Consider the following 19,342-nt stretch of genomic DNA (forward strand, 5'->3'; position numbering starts at 1 on the left):
GAGAGAGAGAGAGAGAGAAAACACGATATATTAAATTGTCGTCGTCGTCGTCGTCGTCGTCTGCTCACCATGAAATTTCAAAGTCGAAGCCTTACCTGTAAAAAGCTCCATCAATAATGATGATGATAATATCCACAAGTTAAAATTCAAAATACAATCAAAAATTTTATTTTACACAACCATTTTTTTTTCTAAATTTTCTAGTCAAAATATACAATCAAACGTTTTTTTTTTTCCTTTTTTTACTTTCCTTTTCTATTTTTATTAATTTAATTAATTACTAAAAAAAATATTAAATTAAAAAAAAAAACATCAAAATGTTGTGTTGAGGGAGGGAGAAAGTTGTGGGAGGGGAGGGAAAAGGAAAAAAATTTTTTGTTTAAAATGAAATATATCTATTGAAATGAAACAAATAATTAACAGCAGCCATGTTTTAAGCAGAAACGGAAGTAGATGATGAGTGGGAGGGGGCGGGGCGTGTCAGGGAAATCACATTTCGAAATAAATTTCAAGTTCTTTATCGATTTCAAATTCATCTTCTGATATTTCTTCAACTGCTATATCATAATAAGAATCATCTTTAAGATTTGGTCCTTGGTAAAACCATTCACGATATTTCGTTTGAACCTTGTTTAGGAAAAAGAAAAAAAAAAAAAAAATTAAAATGTTAGGGAAAAAAAATAAAATAAAATTTAAAAAGAAGAACAAGAAGGAGGAGGAAAAAAAAACCGTTAATCTCCAGTCTTCAATGCCATCTGGAAGAAATAAATTAACTTTTGAATAATCGGCTTTACAGGGGGATTCTTCGGTCGTGCACGCTTCCATAAATAATTTTTTCAAATCATCGTCGAGTTCTTTATAATTATTTTTCACTTTGTATAATCCTTGTTCCATTTGTTTTCTTGCTTCTTTTAAAAGCTGGAGAAACAACAACAACGGAAAAAAAAATTACAAACGATAAGTAAAAATCATTTTTCCCACCGCCCCCCCTCCCCACCTATTATTAATCGTGTAAAAAGAATAAGTAAATTTTACTTCGGCGCATTTTTTCGGCATTTCCGGTTCCGGATCATTTCTCAATGTTTTCAAATAACTTTTTGTTAATTCTTCGGGTCTTTTTTTTTCTTTAAATACGTTTGGTATCTTGGGTGAAAATGGGAAAAACGATTCCGGCGGAAGTGCTTTTACTTCTTTCGGTTCTTCAATTATTTCCTGTACTATTTCAGACGAAACAATCGATTCTGGCGGAATGTATTTTTCCAAATATTCGATTCTGTAATCCATATCGTCTTCGCTGTGTACGTAAACCTGACAAAAGCCGACATTTTTTTTTCTTTTTCTTTTTATTAAAAAATTAATTTTTTTTTTTTTTGCTATCATCTTAACTTACCGCAATGGATTCCTTTTTGAAAACTTCAACGACTGAAACCAAAAAAAAATGGAAAATCGAATTTATATTTAATTTTTAAAAATGTCATAGAGTAATAAATAAAATGAGTAAATTTTTTATAACCTGTTGTTCCACCGCAAGGACAACAAGGCAATCCTTCGGGTAAAACGCACCGACACAAACAACACAAAGGTATTCCTTCTCTTTTCCATTTGGGTACCTTTCCTCTTTTTAAAAATTTGTCATCTTCTTCTTCCTCTCCCTCTTCTGATCCTCCTTTTTCTCTGTCTCCATCAATAAAAAAATCATATTCTCCTCTGTATTCATTAAATCTGTCCTCTTCGCTATATAAAGAGAAATCTTTTTTGAAAACAGCATCGACATCATCTTCTATTGAAATCGGTGTCGGTGTCGATATCGATATTTCTCCCAGCCATTCTCCTTCTTCGCTTTCCGGTACACTTTTAAAACTTTTTATTTTTAATTCCATTCCCTCGGTTTCTTCAGGTACAGGAGTATCAGATTCGGTAAATGAATCGGATTTAATAAAATCAGGAGGTATGACTTGAAGAGAAGGAGGTATTTCATCCGTGTACATATCTCTAAAACTTTTTGCCGATGTTTTACTTTTATCACCTCTGTGCATTTCTAAATTTTCAAAACCTGAAATATTAGGATGATGTTATCATCATCATCATCATCATCATCATTATCACTATTTATTAAAACGGTTAAATTTTTACCGGTTTTATCACCGATGATATCGTAGGACGCGCCATCGATTTTTATGTGAAATTTAGGATCGTCCACACTTTTATCATCCGAATTTTTTTCACTTTCCTCGCTCGTTTCACTAATTTCTTTTTCCACGACACTTTCTCCGCCTTCTCCGCCTTCTCCACCATCGTAATTAAATATTATTTTTTTCATTCTGGAAACCGCTTTGGGATCTCGTATGGCATCTTTTTTACCATAGAATTTTCTCGGTAATTGACTCACTTTATCTTCTGTCATATCGTCCGGATGAAACGTCACCCGTCTTTCTTCTGCATACGTGTCTGCATAGATGACATCTTTGAGGTCATCTTCGAAAATGGTTGCATTTTGTTCTTTGTAAAAATGTTCCGTCGATATATTTTCACCCTAATTTTATGTCAATTTTAATTTTTTTTTTTTCTTTAAGTTCGTGTGGGATCAAGTTAAAATTATTATTATCAATTTACATCTACTTACTTCCACGGATTTCTTCGTACCTTAAAAATAATGACAACGTTTAGTAATAATAATAATAATAATAATAATAATAATATTTTTTTGTTTTAAAAGAATAAAATAAAAACCTAAACATTCGCATATAAAACCGGTTGACAATTCGCCGCAGGAACAAACCGTCGATACCGTTTGCGGGGAAGATTTTTTTTGAAGTGTTTCCGATTTTTTATCCACGACTTCCGGTTTTTCTTCAACGTTTTTCTTTTCTTTCATTTTCTTTTCATTTTTTTTTTTTTCATTCACGAATTTGTTTGTAACTAATTAAAAAATAATTTACATCGTTTATTTTTTTTTATTTTTTTTTTTTTTTTCGTTTCGGGAAAGTCGATGACGCATAAAAATTACACATTACTCGAATGATAAGATGAATTTGGATTAACGATCGACCATTCGGAACCGGAAACGTTATCGCTCAAATCAATTTCTATTTCCGTCGACGAAGGCCTATAAAAAATAACTTTTTGTAGTTCTTTCAATTCGTTTCTCCAACATTCGCAATATAATTCTTCTCTTTTAACGGGTTCGGGTAATTTGATTTCTTCCGGTTCTTCTTCTAAATTTTCATCGTCTTCGGAAAAATCGATTCCCAATTCGTTTTTGGCTAAAATTTTTAAATATTCCACACATTCCGCATCCGTTCGTATGACCGGCATTTCCATTTCTTTAATTATTTTATCGAAATTAAATTTTTTTAATGTTTTCTTGTTTATCTTATCTGGAAAACTATATCGTCTGGGTTTTATTTTCGTTCTGTATAAAGCAGCCAAACTTGCTAAAAATAAATAATATCCGTTGAAATCGTAGTCTCGAGGTACCGGATAATCCGGAAATGGCATCCAAAAACCATTTCTTAATATTACGGGTTGTGACCAATAAACGCCGTGAGGTATGCTAAATGTACCTTTGAAGTAAAACATAAAAATAATAATAATAATAATAATACCGGGGGAGCCATTTGATTTTTTTTTTTTTTTTTTTTTTTTGTAAATTTACCATCCGAATAAACTCCCAAACAAATAATTTCATCATTTCCATCTTTTTGTTCTAGACCCCAAAGTTTTAATAAATCGATAATGGCCGTTGCTTTTGCCATGCAAGGCCATCTTCCCAATTGAGGATAAGATTCCGACTGTAAAATAAAGGTACCAGGAGCAAATAATAATAATAATAATTGTTAAGAAAAAAAAAAAATTAAGAAAAATTTATGTTTCCTTCGTTTATATCGAGTACCTTATGTTCGGATACTTTAACGAGTATGTCGCAAGTATCAGAATCCGTCATCAAACAATCGATCGTTCTTAATTCAAATTCTTCCGAACCTTGTGGCAATGTTGAATTTTTACGGAGTCCGGGTACTTTATAAACATTATTTTGTAACGTTTTACGAATGTCGACAAATTTATTTAATCCGATAAAACCCCAAACGGGTGGACAATACATTTCCGCTGTGGGTACTTTTATTTTCTGCAACCCATCCAATCAATGACGTCATGAAAATGAAAAGGAAGGAAACGGAGTGGGGAAAAAAAAGGGAAAACTCACGGACGATACTAATCTTAAAGTTTCCCTTCCTAAATCTTGCGTAACTGCGACAATGTTTCGAACGTGAAGTTTTGTCGCAAAACTGGCTAAAACCGTTGCATTGTAACAAATCGGTTGATTGCTCGGACTTCCGATAATGACGCGACAATGAGGTGGTGCGTAACTATTTAAAGCTTTACCAAGAGCACACATAGCGTTACGATTTCTTTTAAGCCATCTTGCAAGAGATTCTTCGGGTTTTCTACATTCAAAGATGAAGTAGGGGATGATGGTCGTGGTGGTGGTGGTACAAATAAGTAAATAATTATTATGTAAACTTACCTGAAAAAAGCATCCAAAACAATAACGAGATCGATATTCGTGAGTGCATCTTTTAAAGTGTGTGCAATTCTGCAATTACCAAAACCAGACAAACCAGGACAAAAATTTGCATCGCTTGCTGAATGAGATAATTTTTCCATTTTTTTAGGATCGTCAAACAAACGGATTTCCTGTAAAGAAAAAAAAAAAAAAAAAAAAAAAAACAAAAGTTTGCCAAATGACAATAAAAGGACTCTCTTAAGGGAAGGAAGGGGAAGGGGAAAGGAAAATTCTCTTTAAAAAAAAAAAGGATAATCGAATCACACCAATCCATCTTTCCTACTTTGAAGGCGAAGTTGTAGTATTTCCATAATTAATACTTCTGCGACAAAAGACGACGCTCCAGTTATGCATATTTGCCTGGATTTATATTCCCGTTTTTTTTTAGCTTCTAATTTGATATCTTTATAATATTCTTCTTCCGTACGATTTCTAAACCATTTCATTTCGGATTCTTTAAATCCCTGTCCACCGATTATTTCTTTCGATATACCGTAATAATCGTAACAAATATCCAAAAATCGATTTATGTTACCTGTAACGGAAAAAATTAATCATCACGTGACCACGAAAATTTTCTTTTATTCAATCCTAATTACCACGAACCAATATATTCTCTTTTTCCTTTTTTCAAACCGATTTCTCTCCATATGAGGGGTGAATCCATGTGACACCAATTATATTCTTTTCTCATGCACAATAAATATTTCTAAAAAAAAAAATAAAAACATTATCATCATCATCATCATCATCATCATTATTATCATTATCATTATTTTAAAGGATTTACTCACGTCCCATTCTTTGACATTTTTACAAATTTTCAAATATGAAAAATCCGGTAAATTTTCTTTTAACCTTTGAGCAATCATTATGGCATAAGAAAATTTTGGACAATTTATTCTTCCAGCGATAACAAAATGCATTTTTTATCATTTAATATACATTTATCGACGTAAATAATAATAATAATAATAATTATTTTTTTTAAATATGGCGGATATTTTATTATTATTATTATTATTATTTTCACAAGGATATTATAATCATAGATGTTAATTATAAAAAATGGAATTTTTTTTTGTAATATTAAATCTCAAATATTATCATTATTATTTTTTATTTATTTGTTCGTTTCGATACATACCTACATGTAAAAAAAATTAATTCACTCATTATTATTATTATTATTATTATTATTATTATTATTATAATTGATATGAAAATTTTTTAATTTTTTTTTTTTTTTAACCGATTGTGAGGCAGTTAAATAATTCATCATTCAGCCTTAATAATTAATTAATTAACTTATTATCGATAATAATAATAATATTGATGATGATAATTTACATTATTATTATTATTATCATTAATTATTTTTTTTTTATTTATAACATGTTCGTGTGGCACTAATTTCTTTTAATAAAAAAAAAAAATTATTATTTAATTACTCTTTTAATTAATATAAATATATATATATACGTGCAATGCACGCGTTATCGTGATAACGGTTATCACGTGTTATTATTACGTCATACGTAACGTTTACTCTCATTCGTAACGGTTTTTTTTTTTTTTTTTAAGTAAAAAAATAAATTTTTAACGGTCGGGGAGGGGAAGGTACGGGAGAAGGGGAGGGGAGGAGGTAGGGGAAGAGAGGTGGGAGGAAAAAAAGAGAGGAGGGAGGGGAAAGGAGGAGTCGAACGAATACGTTTGCATCCTCGTTTGTTCATCGTTTGTCGTATAAACTTTGACTGGTTGGATTTAAAACATTTTTTTTATTTTTTGGCACGTCACGTGATTTAAAGTCGAAAATTTAAAAAAATTCCCATTGAATAATGATAATAATAATAATGGATTTGAAGAACGTCGCGAGGAAACGTCGAGTTTTTCCTTACTGGTCGGAAAATAAAAATTTACTTTCGGAAAGCAAAACGTCCAAATCCGAGGGAACCGTGTGCATGTTCGAATCAATGTCGGCTTGATCTGTCAGATAAATGGGAAGCTGTTTAGAATTTATGGAGGGTGCGGTCATGGGTGCGACACCAGATGGAAAAGTGAACGGATTTTCCGTCGCGTTGTTGTTGTCCTTGTTCGGCGAAGAGGATGACGACGTCGTCGTTTGAGGCGACGAATGTTTTCCTTTTTTATTTTCCGATTTTTGTTTCGAATGTCTTCTGGATGTTCTCACGAGAACGGCCGCTCTTTGAATTTTTTCATTTCCGTTTCCGACGTGATTGTTGTTGTTGTTGTTGTTCGATTGTTTTCTCGTCATCGTCGTCGTCGTTTGATTCGTCGTTTTTTCATCGAGGATTTTCGTTCCGATCGCGCTTAAAACTCTGTTCTTACGTAGTTTCACGCTAAACTTAAACGGAGGCTTATAAACCACTTGCAATTTTATTTTCTCATCTTTCTTATCCGGTTTTCTTAAATTTCCCGTGCTCCGCGATCTTTTTTGCGTTAGTTTTGGTATCTGTACGACTTTGTCGTTTTTATGCACTATTTTCGGATGATTTATTATTTTCAAATGATGATCCGCCGTTTTTGACTTGTTCGACAATCCCACAGGACTCGATTTCGATTTCGGAAGAGTCAAAGTCATTATACCGAAATTTTCACTCGTTTTCCCCGTCGAAATAGAATGAAGTAACCAGTTTTGTACTTTTCCCAGAGGATCTTCCGCGGGGATCCCTGAGGTTTTCGTCGAGGCGTTTATCCGACTCTCGTCGTTATTATACTCAATTATTTCCGTTTTCATCTTTTTCTTTTTCGGTGACGTTTTCGAAGGTGAACTTTTCTTCGTCACAACTTTCGTTGGACTTTTTTTCTTTTTCTCATCTGAATCGTCCTTTGATTTCGGTTCATTAATTTCCGTTAGGATTCTGCTGGACCGTTTATTTCGACTGCCCTTCGTTTTTTGTTCGACCTCTTCGTTAACGATGCAAACATCCTTCGCACTCACTCCGTCAATGTTTTCGTAAATCGGTTCTTCTTCCTCTTCGGGTGTAACCGGGTGCGACGAGGAATTGTTGTTACCGGAACTAGTTTTTAAATCCGCGTCCTTTTTATTCTGTTCCGGGACGGATTGCAACAATTTTGAATTTCCATCTGTTTTTACTACTACTTCCTTGCAAGTTTCTTCTACGACCGGTTTTTGATGCTTTTTACTGACCTTTTGACGATCTGCAATGTGATGTTTATCTCTCGAGGTTTTGTGATGTCGTCCGGTGTCTTCCGGTGATTTCCCCCCCCCCTTTTGCTCTCTTGATTTTGAAACAGCCTTCGACGACGCGATGAGTGCATGACTAGTTTTTTGCACTTCTATTCTTTTTTGTTGTTCCAACTTTTTAACATTGCTGGAAGGTTTCTTACTCACACTCTTTTCCAATTCTTTAATACTTTTATTTAAGAGTTCCAATTTTTTACCCTCTTGAGATTCTCTAATATTTTTACTTAATAAATCCGTTTTCTTATTGTCTTCTTCCGGTTCGGTTTTCTTACTCTTTCTTTTCGACACTACTTTGGTATGTAATTTTTTCTCTCGCACTTTGCGATGAAGAGGTAATTTAGTTCTCACAGCCTGTGGATGAACCGTGAGGCCGGCATCTCCTTCCGGTGGAAGTCTAACGGTTTCGGTTGTCGCACTATGAATTATGGTAACGGATTTTAATTTGACGTCTTGATGTTTTCCCAAGAGTTTTGTGCTCAGGGCCTACAAAAAATTTTTTTATTAATTAAAATTTGTGCTTGATTGTCACATTTTCATCAATCAATCAATCAATCAATCAAACTCACCAATAAAAATGGTATCGACACGACGATTGCCAAAACCGTGTACCAGTGTTCGGTTACCCATCTTTTAAATATCGCTAAACTTTCTTCTGATAATAATAATTTTCTTAGAGTCGCGAGTGGACCGCTCGGATCGACTTCGCGACATTTTTGGAAGACATCACAATAACCATTGTAATCGTTGCACGGTGTACCGGGTTTGGAAAACATATCGGGTACGTCGTAGGGCGCATCGTTCCAATCGAACGAAGAACTGAAAATAATTTCGTTTAAAAATTAATAAAAAAAAAAAATGAAATTTTTTAACGAGCGAGTCGCCATTTTTTTAATTCAACATACATGCAAGGCTGATCATCTCCAGGTTTTTTACAACATAATTCGCAAGCCTTCGTCGACGAATCTTTAGGCCCTGGCATGCACTGACACGATTCCAAACCGTAGGCAAGACATATGGATCCGGTACATTCCTGAAAAAAAATTTCAAGGGGAAAATATTAAATTCGTCATGGAGAATGTCGGACAATACGACAAATCATTGCATTTATTACTCACTCCCATGAAACAAACGAATTCGTCGTTGCAAATCGTTTTGTTGGGTTTATTGACTGATGGAGGACAAGACGCGGATCGACCATCGCAATAACTCGAATCACGACATCCGTTGTCGTCTCTGCATTTATCTCCGAATTTAAGTTGACATTCGGAAGTGCAACAGGGTCCCTTTATTATAAAAAAGAAAGGTTTACGTGAGAATAAAAACTTGTAAAAAAGGTAAGTAATCGCAGGTGCGTAACAAACCTGCGAGGGACTGCATATACTGTTGGGAGTGAGCTTGCAGGGAGGCTCTCCCGGAGGTGGATATCGTCGTTGGGGATAACAGCAAGAATCTCTACAATCTTCTTCCCACCCGCAATCGCAATCTTCTCCAGCTTCCACGACGCCATTTCCACAAATGGCAACTTGCGGCTCTGTAATTTTTTTTTTTTTTTTTTTATGCACGCAATCGAAAAATAAAAAAGGTTTTAAGGAAAATTTTCAAAAAAAAAAAAAAAAAAACGACTTACCCGTGAAACATCCCATTTGACTTCTGGCTTTGGTATTAAGTACAGGATTGATGCTGTTCAAACTGCAAGGCGAAAATTTATTATTATTTTTCTTGTCTCCGGAAGTTGCTCTTGCAAACATTATGTAATTTCCATCCTCTCCTCCAGGAGTGCAAGATTCCGGATCGTGCTGTAATAAATTAAAATTAAATTTTATTATTATGAGTGATGAAAAAAAAATTAATTTTTTTTAATAAAAAATAAATATTCTCACCGGAGAACCAAAATTATGACCGATTTCGTGGGCCAAAGTCACGTGACTCACTGCTGGAGGTACGTGTTTTCCATAATTTAATAACGTGACGATACCCGTGTTGAGACTTTTCAAACTTCCACGATAATGCTAAAATTAAATAAGAATCAATTAATTGTTACAATCACTTCGATTTTCAAATAATAATAATAATAATAATAATAATAATATGAAGACTTACTCCATTTTTTTCACAGACTCCTCCGGCATTTTTCAAATCACCCGTCCAAGCCAAACCCAAAGTACCCATTTCGAAATCTCGATACGTAAACATGTAAGCGAGACAAAAAGCATCGTAATCTTCTTCGGAAAACAATTCGAGAAATTTTTCCACTCCGTAATTTCCGGGAAAACGATAACTCGGATCTTTACTCGATTCGACGGTGTGAACCTTAATCCTTTTTATCATGAAACTTATGTTGTCGCTTTTACCATCCTGATTAAAATCTGGAAAAAAAAAAAAATCAAATCCAACCATTGCCTTTATTATTATTATCATTACTTTCCTTCTCCAGGAAGGACCAATAAGAGTGCAGAACGAAAAAAAATAATCACCCGTCGTTTTATATATCGAATTGACTCTTTGAACGTGTCTCGTCATGACTTCTATGCAAGCTTCTTCCGTACCGTATTTTTGATAGAATAAATGATCAGCTTGCAGGTACAGCATGCAGGTAGTTTTCTTCGGATCAATCGTTGCTCTTTTAATCACGTGTTTCAACGATTCGTTTTCTGACTCATTATTCTTCCCTTGGGATTTCGTTATTATTTTAGGCCGGTTCACCATATTGTTGTTATTATTATTATTATTATTTGTAATTATTTTAAAATCGTTTAACTGAACTTTCGGTCGGTATTTAAAAACATCGACGAAACCGTTATCGTTCACTTTTTTTTTCCTACGAGTCCGATCGTATTCGTCCGAATTAAAATAAGTTTTTAATATATTTGATTTGCTTAAACCATCGTGACTACTAACAACAACGGGAAGACTAGAAGAAACGCCATTTTTTTTTGTACTTTTTTTTTTTTCTTTATGACGCGTAACGGTAGAATTTTTATTATTTTCACTTCTATCTAAAATTTTTTCTAAAAAACGTTTTTTATTATTATTATTATTATTATTATAATTATTACTAATATTATAATCGTCGTCATCGTCATCACCATCGTTATCGTATTCGTAATAATCATTATTATTAACATTACTACTACGGTAACGATCACCACCATTTTTTTCGTGCCTGAGAAACCTTTTCCCCTTTCCAGAATAACCAATGGATTCGTCGTTAGTATTTTGCTTTATTCTAGATAAGTATAAATTTTGTGAGGCACATGTTTTGTTTAAAGATGGAGGGATTTTCACATCGGTCGTCTTGTAAATGATCGTGTGGATTTGATGGGGCAAAGACGTGAAATTTTGGTGTTGTTCGTTATTGGACGGCGTATACCTCGAAACGGGTTCTATGTAAAAAATTTCATTTTTTGAAAATATAGTTCCGTCGAAAAGTCCATCTTTGGTCACTATACCCTGAACCAAAGAACCTTCTTCACCTGCGACCAAAGAAAAAAAAATACGTGAAAACTCAGGTTTTGGAAGAGAATCATTTTTTGCGTTTGTGACTTCTTTTTTTACCTTCCAGCACTCCAGTGTATACCCTTTGAGTGTCGTACATGACCGAACGTGACGTCGCATCGAAAACGACATCATCGGCAAATATTCTGTCGTCTGTTCTTAAAATTAAATTAAATTCTCTGAAACGAAAAAAGTAAATCTCATTTAATTACGTCGGCCATTTTCTTTTTTTTGTGCCGAAATTTAACGTGTTTTTCTCTTTAAATAAACATCCTACGATTTTCGTCCCTCTCTCTCTCTCTCTCGCCCCCCCTCTCTCTCTCTCTATTTATATTCTAGGTTTTTTTCATTTCCTTGATTTAATTACCTTCGCAAGAAGTACGCAAACACTTTATTCCGTACCTGATTTCAATAACGTTTAATATACGAACCTAAATCCTGATTTAATCTTATATTAAATTTTTTTTTTCTTTTATTTATATCTTGGAGGCCGCGTCCTTATAAGTAAAAAAAAAAAAAAAAAAAATTATTTTCCATTACAACTCTCGCGGCCATTTTCCGTTTTCTCTCAAACACTTTGCGACGTTGCCATTTTTGTTTAATTATTTGCTTTTTTTTTTTTTAAACTTTTAATAACACATCCCCCCAAAATCGCATCAATTATTATGGCGAGAAAAAAAAAAATTAGTCTTTTTCTTTTCTTCCTTCCAACGATAGAATTTAGGTATAATGAGAAAGAGAGGAAGTAGAAAAAGAAAAGAAGAAGAAGGAGGAGGAGGAAAAAAAAAAATTATTCTCATCGAAATCCATCATATGACGATTCAGCAAAAAAAAAAAAAAATGAAAAACTTTCTCAACAACCCATTTAATAATTTTGTTACTTTAATTATCATTAACATTAAATTATACTTCGTTCGCGATTTATTCGAGCGAGGAGAGGAGAGGAGAGGGGGAGGGGAGGGGAGAGAGAGAGAGAGAGAGAGAGAGGAAAATGATGATGATAACTTCAAATAATAATAATTATTATTATCATTACTAGCATTTCCTTATAATAAATCGAAAAACCGTACATAAATGATGAATTATTATTATTATTATTATTATTATTTTTTTAAACCGTGTTATCATTATCATTTTTTTTAAAATCACGTGACGTGAGACAAAAACAAACGAAAACGAAATTAATGAATGATTTTATTTTAATAACCCTTGCTCGAGACGAGAGTGTGTAATTAATTTTTTTTTTTTTTTTTTTACGCTTTGAAAATTAAAAATAATAATAATAGTACTAATAATAATGATAATAATAATAATAATAGCAAAAGTCAAAATTGATATAATTCATTTTTACTTTTACCTATCGTAATGAAAAAAAAAAAAAAAATTTTTTTTTTTGTAGTTAAACAAATTGTCAGACATTTTTCTTTCACCTCGTTACGACGAATAATGATCGTCATGGAAAAAAAAAAAAAAAGGTAAAATTATGCGCGTTAATAAAGAGAGAGAGAGAAAGAGAGAGAATGAGAGTTCTATTGACGACTTTTTTTTCCTTTTTTCAAATAATAATAATAATAATAATTATTTAACTTTTACTTTTTTGTTCCATCGTAAACGAAATTAATTGCTAATTGTTTTTTTTTTTTTTACAATTTAATCCCCGTTCGTTTATTTATTCATTAATCGTAATGCGAAATAAAATCCATCGTTTTTTTTCCCACATACGTGTGCGCGTACCTGTACCTTTTCATTCCCCCCCCAAAAAAAAAAAAAACCGAAACGTTGTAATTAAAAGTTGAATAATTAAAAAAATTTGTGGGCGAAGGGGCAAAAAAAAACACGAAAAAGGAAAAGAGGTTTTACGTGTCATCATCACTTTTGACGTCATCAAATGTCATTTTTTTTTTTTTTTATAATTAAATTAAAAAGAAACGTACGTAAACAAAAACCACCCTCCCCTCACCCCCCCCCCCGAAAAAAAAAAACAGCGCGGAATATTTTTTCAATTTTCACGCCATTTAAATTAATAAAAAATGTTTTTGACGTCATCATCGTCGTCATCGTCATCGTCATCGTCATCGTCATCGTCACCGTCACCGTCATCGTCGTCGTTATTATTATTATTTTTATAAACTTAATCACAGGCTTACCTGTCGTGAGCTTTAAAACTGATTCTCAAGGGTTTGTTAAAGGGGACACCATCGATTCCTCTTCTTCGACGCCTGTGAAAATTTCTTATGTCCTCCGGAACATACATGGCAGGTTCGTAATATTTAATTAAATCATTAAGTATCACACCTGAAATGAAAAAAAAAAAAATGAGACAAAACGATCCTGAATTTTCATTTCAATTAAATAACAAAAACAATCAATCGTTTGTTCGTTTGATCGTTTGATCGTTTGTCGTTTGTCACATACGTACAACAAAAAATCGTAAAAAATAAATTTTCATTATACGTGATAATTTTCTCAACACAATAGAATTTCTTTCTTTTCCGTAAATTTTTTTTGATTATTACATTTGACCGCGTCGTAATTGTTTAATCGTACCTTAAAAAAATACCTTAAATACAATAAATACAATACCGTAAATACCTTTTAATAAACGACAAAACGACGAAACGTCGCGAGAAAATTGATAAAAACCGTGAAAAAAACAAAAACAAAAAAACAAAAACCTTCCTCTTTTTATTATTATTATTATTATTTAAATAGGTATGGAAATATTTTTTCCTGTTTATCCATGTTCGAAACCTGTATTAATAATAATAACCTTTGTCGTCGTTTTTTTAACATCAAAAAAAAAAAAAAAAGACAACCTGGAAGAATAAAAAAAAAAAAATTTTTTTTTTTTTTTTACATAAGCTAAGTAAGCTTTTTTTTTTTTTTAACCACCTCCGTATATTTTTTTTGACCGCCTCCTTTAAAACATTTACACGGTAAATTTTTTTTTTTTTTTTTTTTTTATAATCAGGACGCTCACCTTTTCTTTTTATGGAAACATAACCGCAATCGATACAAACCAACAACAAACAACAAACAAACATCGAAGAATCAACAACAACAACAACAACAAACAATCATTTTGACCGGATTGATGACAGTTTACATTTACTTTGTTTTTTATTTATTTATTTATTTATTTACGATACGCACCCGCGAACGTTACGACGTTTTCTTTTCTTTTTTTTAACAATAATAATAATAATAATAATAATAATAATAATAATAATAATGATAATGATAATAATGATATTTATCGTGCGTATACATGTGGTATATATATAAAATATTACGACTTGTTTTACCATAATTAGTCCAGTTACGGTCATTGAACACAATTTGACCGAACGAAAAATAAAAAGAAAAGAAAAGAAAGAAAAAAAATTCACATTCACGATATGTTTTCCTTCTCCTTCCCAACCCCCCCCCCGAAAATTGAAAATACGCCCCCCCCTATATAAAATAAGATATAAAAAAGAAAAACCCTTCTCCCTCAAAAAAAAAAAAAAACTTTATTTTAAATTTAATTTTTTTTTATTAAAAAACAAACAAACAAACGGCAAACAACAACAACAACAACTTTTTAAAATATTAAATTGCTTTTGAGTTTGTTTTTTTCCCACCCCCCCTCCCTCTCGACTTTAAATGTATGCCAAATAATAATAATAATAATAATACGGATGGTGAGTGTGCGCGTGTGAGTGGGATAGAAAAAAGAATAGGAAATGAATTCTCGGAATCTTAGGTATAACAAAAAACAAACAACAACCGACACCCGCAATTTTTTTGTGATCTCGGTTCCCGTGAGCTTTTGTTCGGAAAATCTCACATTTTAAAAATGTGAGATCCCCTATTAAAAATTTTCAAACTAATAAACCCCGAGTTAAGGAGAAATTTAATCCCCTTTGGGAAATCGGGATTTGTATATATATATATTGAAGTCAATTTAACTGTTGTATAATAACCCAGAGAATAATAATAATAATAAGGCTTCGAAGCAACAAAAGAAAATTTCATCGTGCGAAAGGATTATTATTATTATTTTTTCTTTTTTGCTGCGGTAAAATCACACTCGCACACTCGACTAAAAGATTTTATGAAAATCGAAAAGAAAAACCTCTTGGAAAAAACCTTTTGCGAAATTCATAGAAAATCGAGGGAAGGGAAAAACGCGGGGAGGAAAGGGAAAGGGGGAGGGAGGGAGGGAGGAAAACCCTTCGCAAATTCGTTATTTATCAAATGATAAAAAAAAAAGAAAAGAAAACTCATCATTAAAAGGGAAAATTTTTGTTAGCGTACGCATCGTTCGTATATACACGCGCGAACGTATATTTAAATGCGTGCACGCGTTCGCTCTTTATATACATATATATACACTCGTTCGAAACGAACCGAATAAGATTTTAGAATTTTCCCCATTTTCACGAAAACCATGGCAACGCCGCGGTCCTCTTTAAAAAAAAAAAAAAAAAGAAAAAAGAAGAAAAGGTGAAAATTTAAATGGTAGAGACACAAGTCAAACATAATGTGCACATTCATAAAACCTTTTTTTCCTTTCCTTTTTTCCTTTTTTTTTTTTTCCCCTTCTCAGCTTATTCAAAACGAAACTTTTAACTTTTTAATTTTTTTTCTTTTCTCTTTTTCCTTTTCCGTTCCTTTCTTTCTTTCTTTGTCACGGAGTGTTGAAATAGAAAAAAAAAACTTTTTCCAAAAAGGAAAATTTATATATAAATTTTCCAGTTTTAAATCCTGACGTGGATTTTTTTTTTTTTTTTTCGCGAACGGATTCATCATCGTTTATGTTTAATACATGGAAATGAACGCACACGCACACGCACACGCACACACACGCACTGTCACGTTTTAACAAATTAACAAATGATATCCCCGTGATGAAATAAATTTTTATTTTATTTTATTTTTTTTTTTAAAAAATTCGTTCCCGATTTCAAAACGGAAAACATGGAAAAGGGGAAAAGAGAGAAAGAGAGAGAGAGAGAGAGAGGGAAAAAGGATGGGAAAACACGCGAAATTATACATACTAATAAATTTTTTTAATAAAAAGAAAAACGAGTCGAAATTAACGGTTTTTTTAGCAAATATACATCTCGGAAGACATTTTTTTAAAAAGTTTTTCTTTACCAATTATGGCGGTTTGTTAGTGGGCAAAATTCAACATTATTAAATACTTTACCGTTTTCAAATAATCTCGGACTTTCAAATAATAATAATAATAATAATAAAATATTTATTAGGTAAAAAAATAATGATGATGAGTATGATAATTCTTAATTTCGTATCTGCTCGTAGCAGTCCGAACTTTTTTTTTTTTTTTTTTTTGACTAAATAAAGAAAGAAAAGTAACGATGATGATGATGATGATGATAAGTCAACCAACCAAACGTTTTAAGAATCAAAATGGATGGCTTAGAAGTTGTTTAAAAGAAATTTTACTGCGCCTGTTACGAATTCGGGAAAATGTTTAAGAATAAAATAAATTTTTCACCATTCGAAATTCTCCCCCATTTTTAAAATGATTTCTCATTGATCCCGTTTCTGGTCTCCTTTTTCCCTTTTTTTTTTTAGAACCTTAATAATTCAGGATCGGAATGGATTTGTTTGTCAAACGACGTAAAAGTTTCGCATTTCCTATCGATTTCATCGCGTTTTTCATCTTTTTCATTTTCTATTCTAATTAAATTAGAAATTTTCGAAGGTGAAATTCGACTCAATTTCTAAATCGAAAATCCGTCAATTATATAAATTAGACATTTTTTTTTCTTCTTTTCTTTTCTCATTAAAATAATGATGATGATGATGATGATGATGATGAATAATATACGTTTGTAACCCACACAAAAACGTCATCGATTGAATTTTCTAACTTACAAACGAACGTTTTACGCCGAAACAAACAAACAAACACGCACTCACGCACGCACACGCAAACAAACAAACAAACGAAAGAAAGAACAAACAAATAGAAATAAAAAAAAAAAAAAAAAATTAAAAGAAAAATGATGACATTACGAGTGAAAGTTTCCGTTTTTCATTTGCTTCTTTTTTTTTCGAAATGAAAATCATTTGGCTGAAAGAATATATCATCGTTGCAAAAGCTGTTACGAGAAGGAAAATCGCGAGAAAAGAGAGAGAGAGAGAGAGAGAGAGAGAGAGAAAGGGGAAACCAAAAAAAAAAAAAAACGAAAAAAAGCTCATTGAGAGAAAATCGTGGAAGAAAAGCAGAAGAAAGAAAAATTGCGAGAGACCCTCACACAAAATGAAACGATATTGATTGGCCGTGCTAGTTCCTGAACGGGCTTAAATATTTCCTCTATTTCTCTCTCTCTCTCTCTCTCTCTCTCTCTCTCTCTCTCTCTCTCTCTCTCTCATTTTTTCCCCCAACCGTTTATTCATTTAGTTATTTTATTATTTTATTCTTATTATATTCAATTTTATTTTCGTTTTTTCCTCCCCTCTCTCTCTATTTTTTTTTTTGGGGGGGGGGGAATACAGAAAGAAACGGAGAAAGAAATTATTATTAATAAAAAAAAAAAAAATTTAATTAACTACTACGAAAAGGCAAGCAAGCAAGCAAGCAAGCAGCACACATTAGTAGTTCCTTATGTCAGATGTCATTTGCACGCATTTTTACAAATTAATTTTATTAATTAAAATTCTTTAAAATTTTAATTACTTTTAGCCTTTTCCTTTGCTTTCCTTTCCACAAACTTATAACATATAAATATTTTAAAAAAAAAAAAAAAAAAGCAAAACATTTACTACTGCTCCCCGCCCCACCTCACCTCGCCCCGTTCCCCCTTCTCATCACGAAAAGAATAAAATTCCATAAACACACTCTCCCCCCCTCTCTCTCTCTCTCAAAATAAAGTAAAAAAACTAAATGACTTACGCAATATAAATTACAAAACTTAAATTGTACTTAATTTTTTAAATTTTCTATTTATATATACATTTTTATTTATTTACACATATTATGGAAAAATTTCAGTCGTAAAAAAAAAAAAATTAAAAGCGATAATAATAATAATAATAATAATAATAATAATAATAATAATAATAATAGCGTTTTGTTTTTGTTTTGTTTTTATATGTAATTAACAATGATTGAAAATTTTTTTTAAAAACTCAGTTTAAAACGAAAATCAAATAATAATAAATAAAAAATATTTTCTTGATTTTTTTCCGGCAAACTTTTCATCATCATCATCATCATCATCACCATCATCAACATTATAAGCGTTTAAAAATTATTATTATTATTATTATTTTATTTTTTTTCTAACGGTTTTCGAACCGAGTTGAAATTATTTTTAAAAAAAACGATTACGTCCTTTATAATATTTAACAAAAAAAAAAAAAAAAAACCGGAAGCGGAAACAAACAACCTTTTCTGTCTTCATATCATCATCATCATCATCATCATCATCATCTTAAATCAATTTTTACGGTGGGGGGGGGAAATGTTTGCCTGTGCAACGTTACTAACCTCATTTCAAAATAAAAAAAATTTTAAACTTTTTTTTCTCCCTTTTTTCCTTGTTTTCCTACTAAATACGTAAAACACACGCACACGCACACGCACGCACTCACGCAAATACACGCACGAATTTTAAAAGATGCCTAAAAATTCGAAACCATTTTTCCTATTCGTTCGTTCTTTCGTTTTTTCCCACAAAACTCGAATTTCATTTAAATTTAAATCGGCAAAACCGAAAAAAAAAAAATGGCGTCAGGAAAATAAAATTTAAATAAAATTTTTTTTTTTTTTAAATTTATCCAAATCAATTTCCATAAATGAATAAAAAAAACAAACAAAAACAAAAACAAAAAACAAAAATTTAATTTTTCGAATAGTAATAAAAGAGAGGAAAGGAAAAGGGAGGGATAGAGGGAGGGATTGGGGGAGTGCTTATCGCTAACGGGATGAAAGAGCAGGTGAGAAAAGAGAGAGAGAGAGAGGGCACACGAAAAAACACGTGGGGGTCGATAACATTCGGGGATCCCATTAAATTAAATTTTCCAGATACTTAATT

At 32.0% G+C, this 19,342-nt stretch overlaps 2 protein-coding genes across 2 annotated transcripts; both read right to left on the reverse strand.

The window, feature by feature from the left end:
* Positions 1 to 489: 489 nt before the first annotated feature.
* On the reverse strand, positions 490 to 5,490 carry Phum_PHUM259850 (uncharacterized protein; the record flags this gene model as incomplete). Its single annotated transcript, XM_002426521.1, has 16 exons — positions 490 to 627; positions 730 to 918; positions 1,036 to 1,308; positions 1,391 to 1,422; positions 1,514 to 2,053; positions 2,134 to 2,533; positions 2,624 to 2,643; positions 2,731 to 2,919; positions 3,015 to 3,563; positions 3,656 to 3,791; positions 3,893 to 4,126; positions 4,205 to 4,445; positions 4,526 to 4,695; positions 4,831 to 5,099; positions 5,171 to 5,273; positions 5,359 to 5,490. The coding sequence occupies 16 exons, from the start codon at positions 5,488 to 5,490 to the stop codon at positions 490 to 492; spliced, it is 3,615 nt and encodes a 1,204-aa protein (XP_002426566.1).
* A 968-nt stretch (positions 5,491 to 6,458) lies between these two features.
* On the reverse strand, positions 6,459 to 13,631 carry Phum_PHUM259860 (adam, putative; the record flags this gene model as incomplete). The annotated part of the gene is made up of 12 exons (XM_002426522.1): positions 6,459 to 8,276; positions 8,360 to 8,609; positions 8,696 to 8,823; positions 8,909 to 9,076; positions 9,155 to 9,324; positions 9,421 to 9,589; positions 9,674 to 9,802; positions 9,894 to 10,159; positions 10,268 to 11,266; positions 11,349 to 11,467; positions 13,436 to 13,583; positions 13,616 to 13,631. The coding sequence occupies 12 exons, from the start codon at positions 13,629 to 13,631 to the stop codon at positions 6,459 to 6,461; spliced, it is 4,380 nt and encodes a 1,459-aa protein (XP_002426567.1).
* Positions 13,632 to 19,342: the final 5,711 nt, after the last annotated feature.

This window comes from Pediculus humanus, genomic scaffold, assembly GCF_000006295.1.
Source record: "Pediculus humanus corporis 1103172107633 genomic scaffold, whole genome shotgun sequence".
Taxonomy (NCBI): domain Eukaryota; kingdom Metazoa; phylum Arthropoda; class Insecta; order Psocodea; family Pediculidae; genus Pediculus; species Pediculus humanus.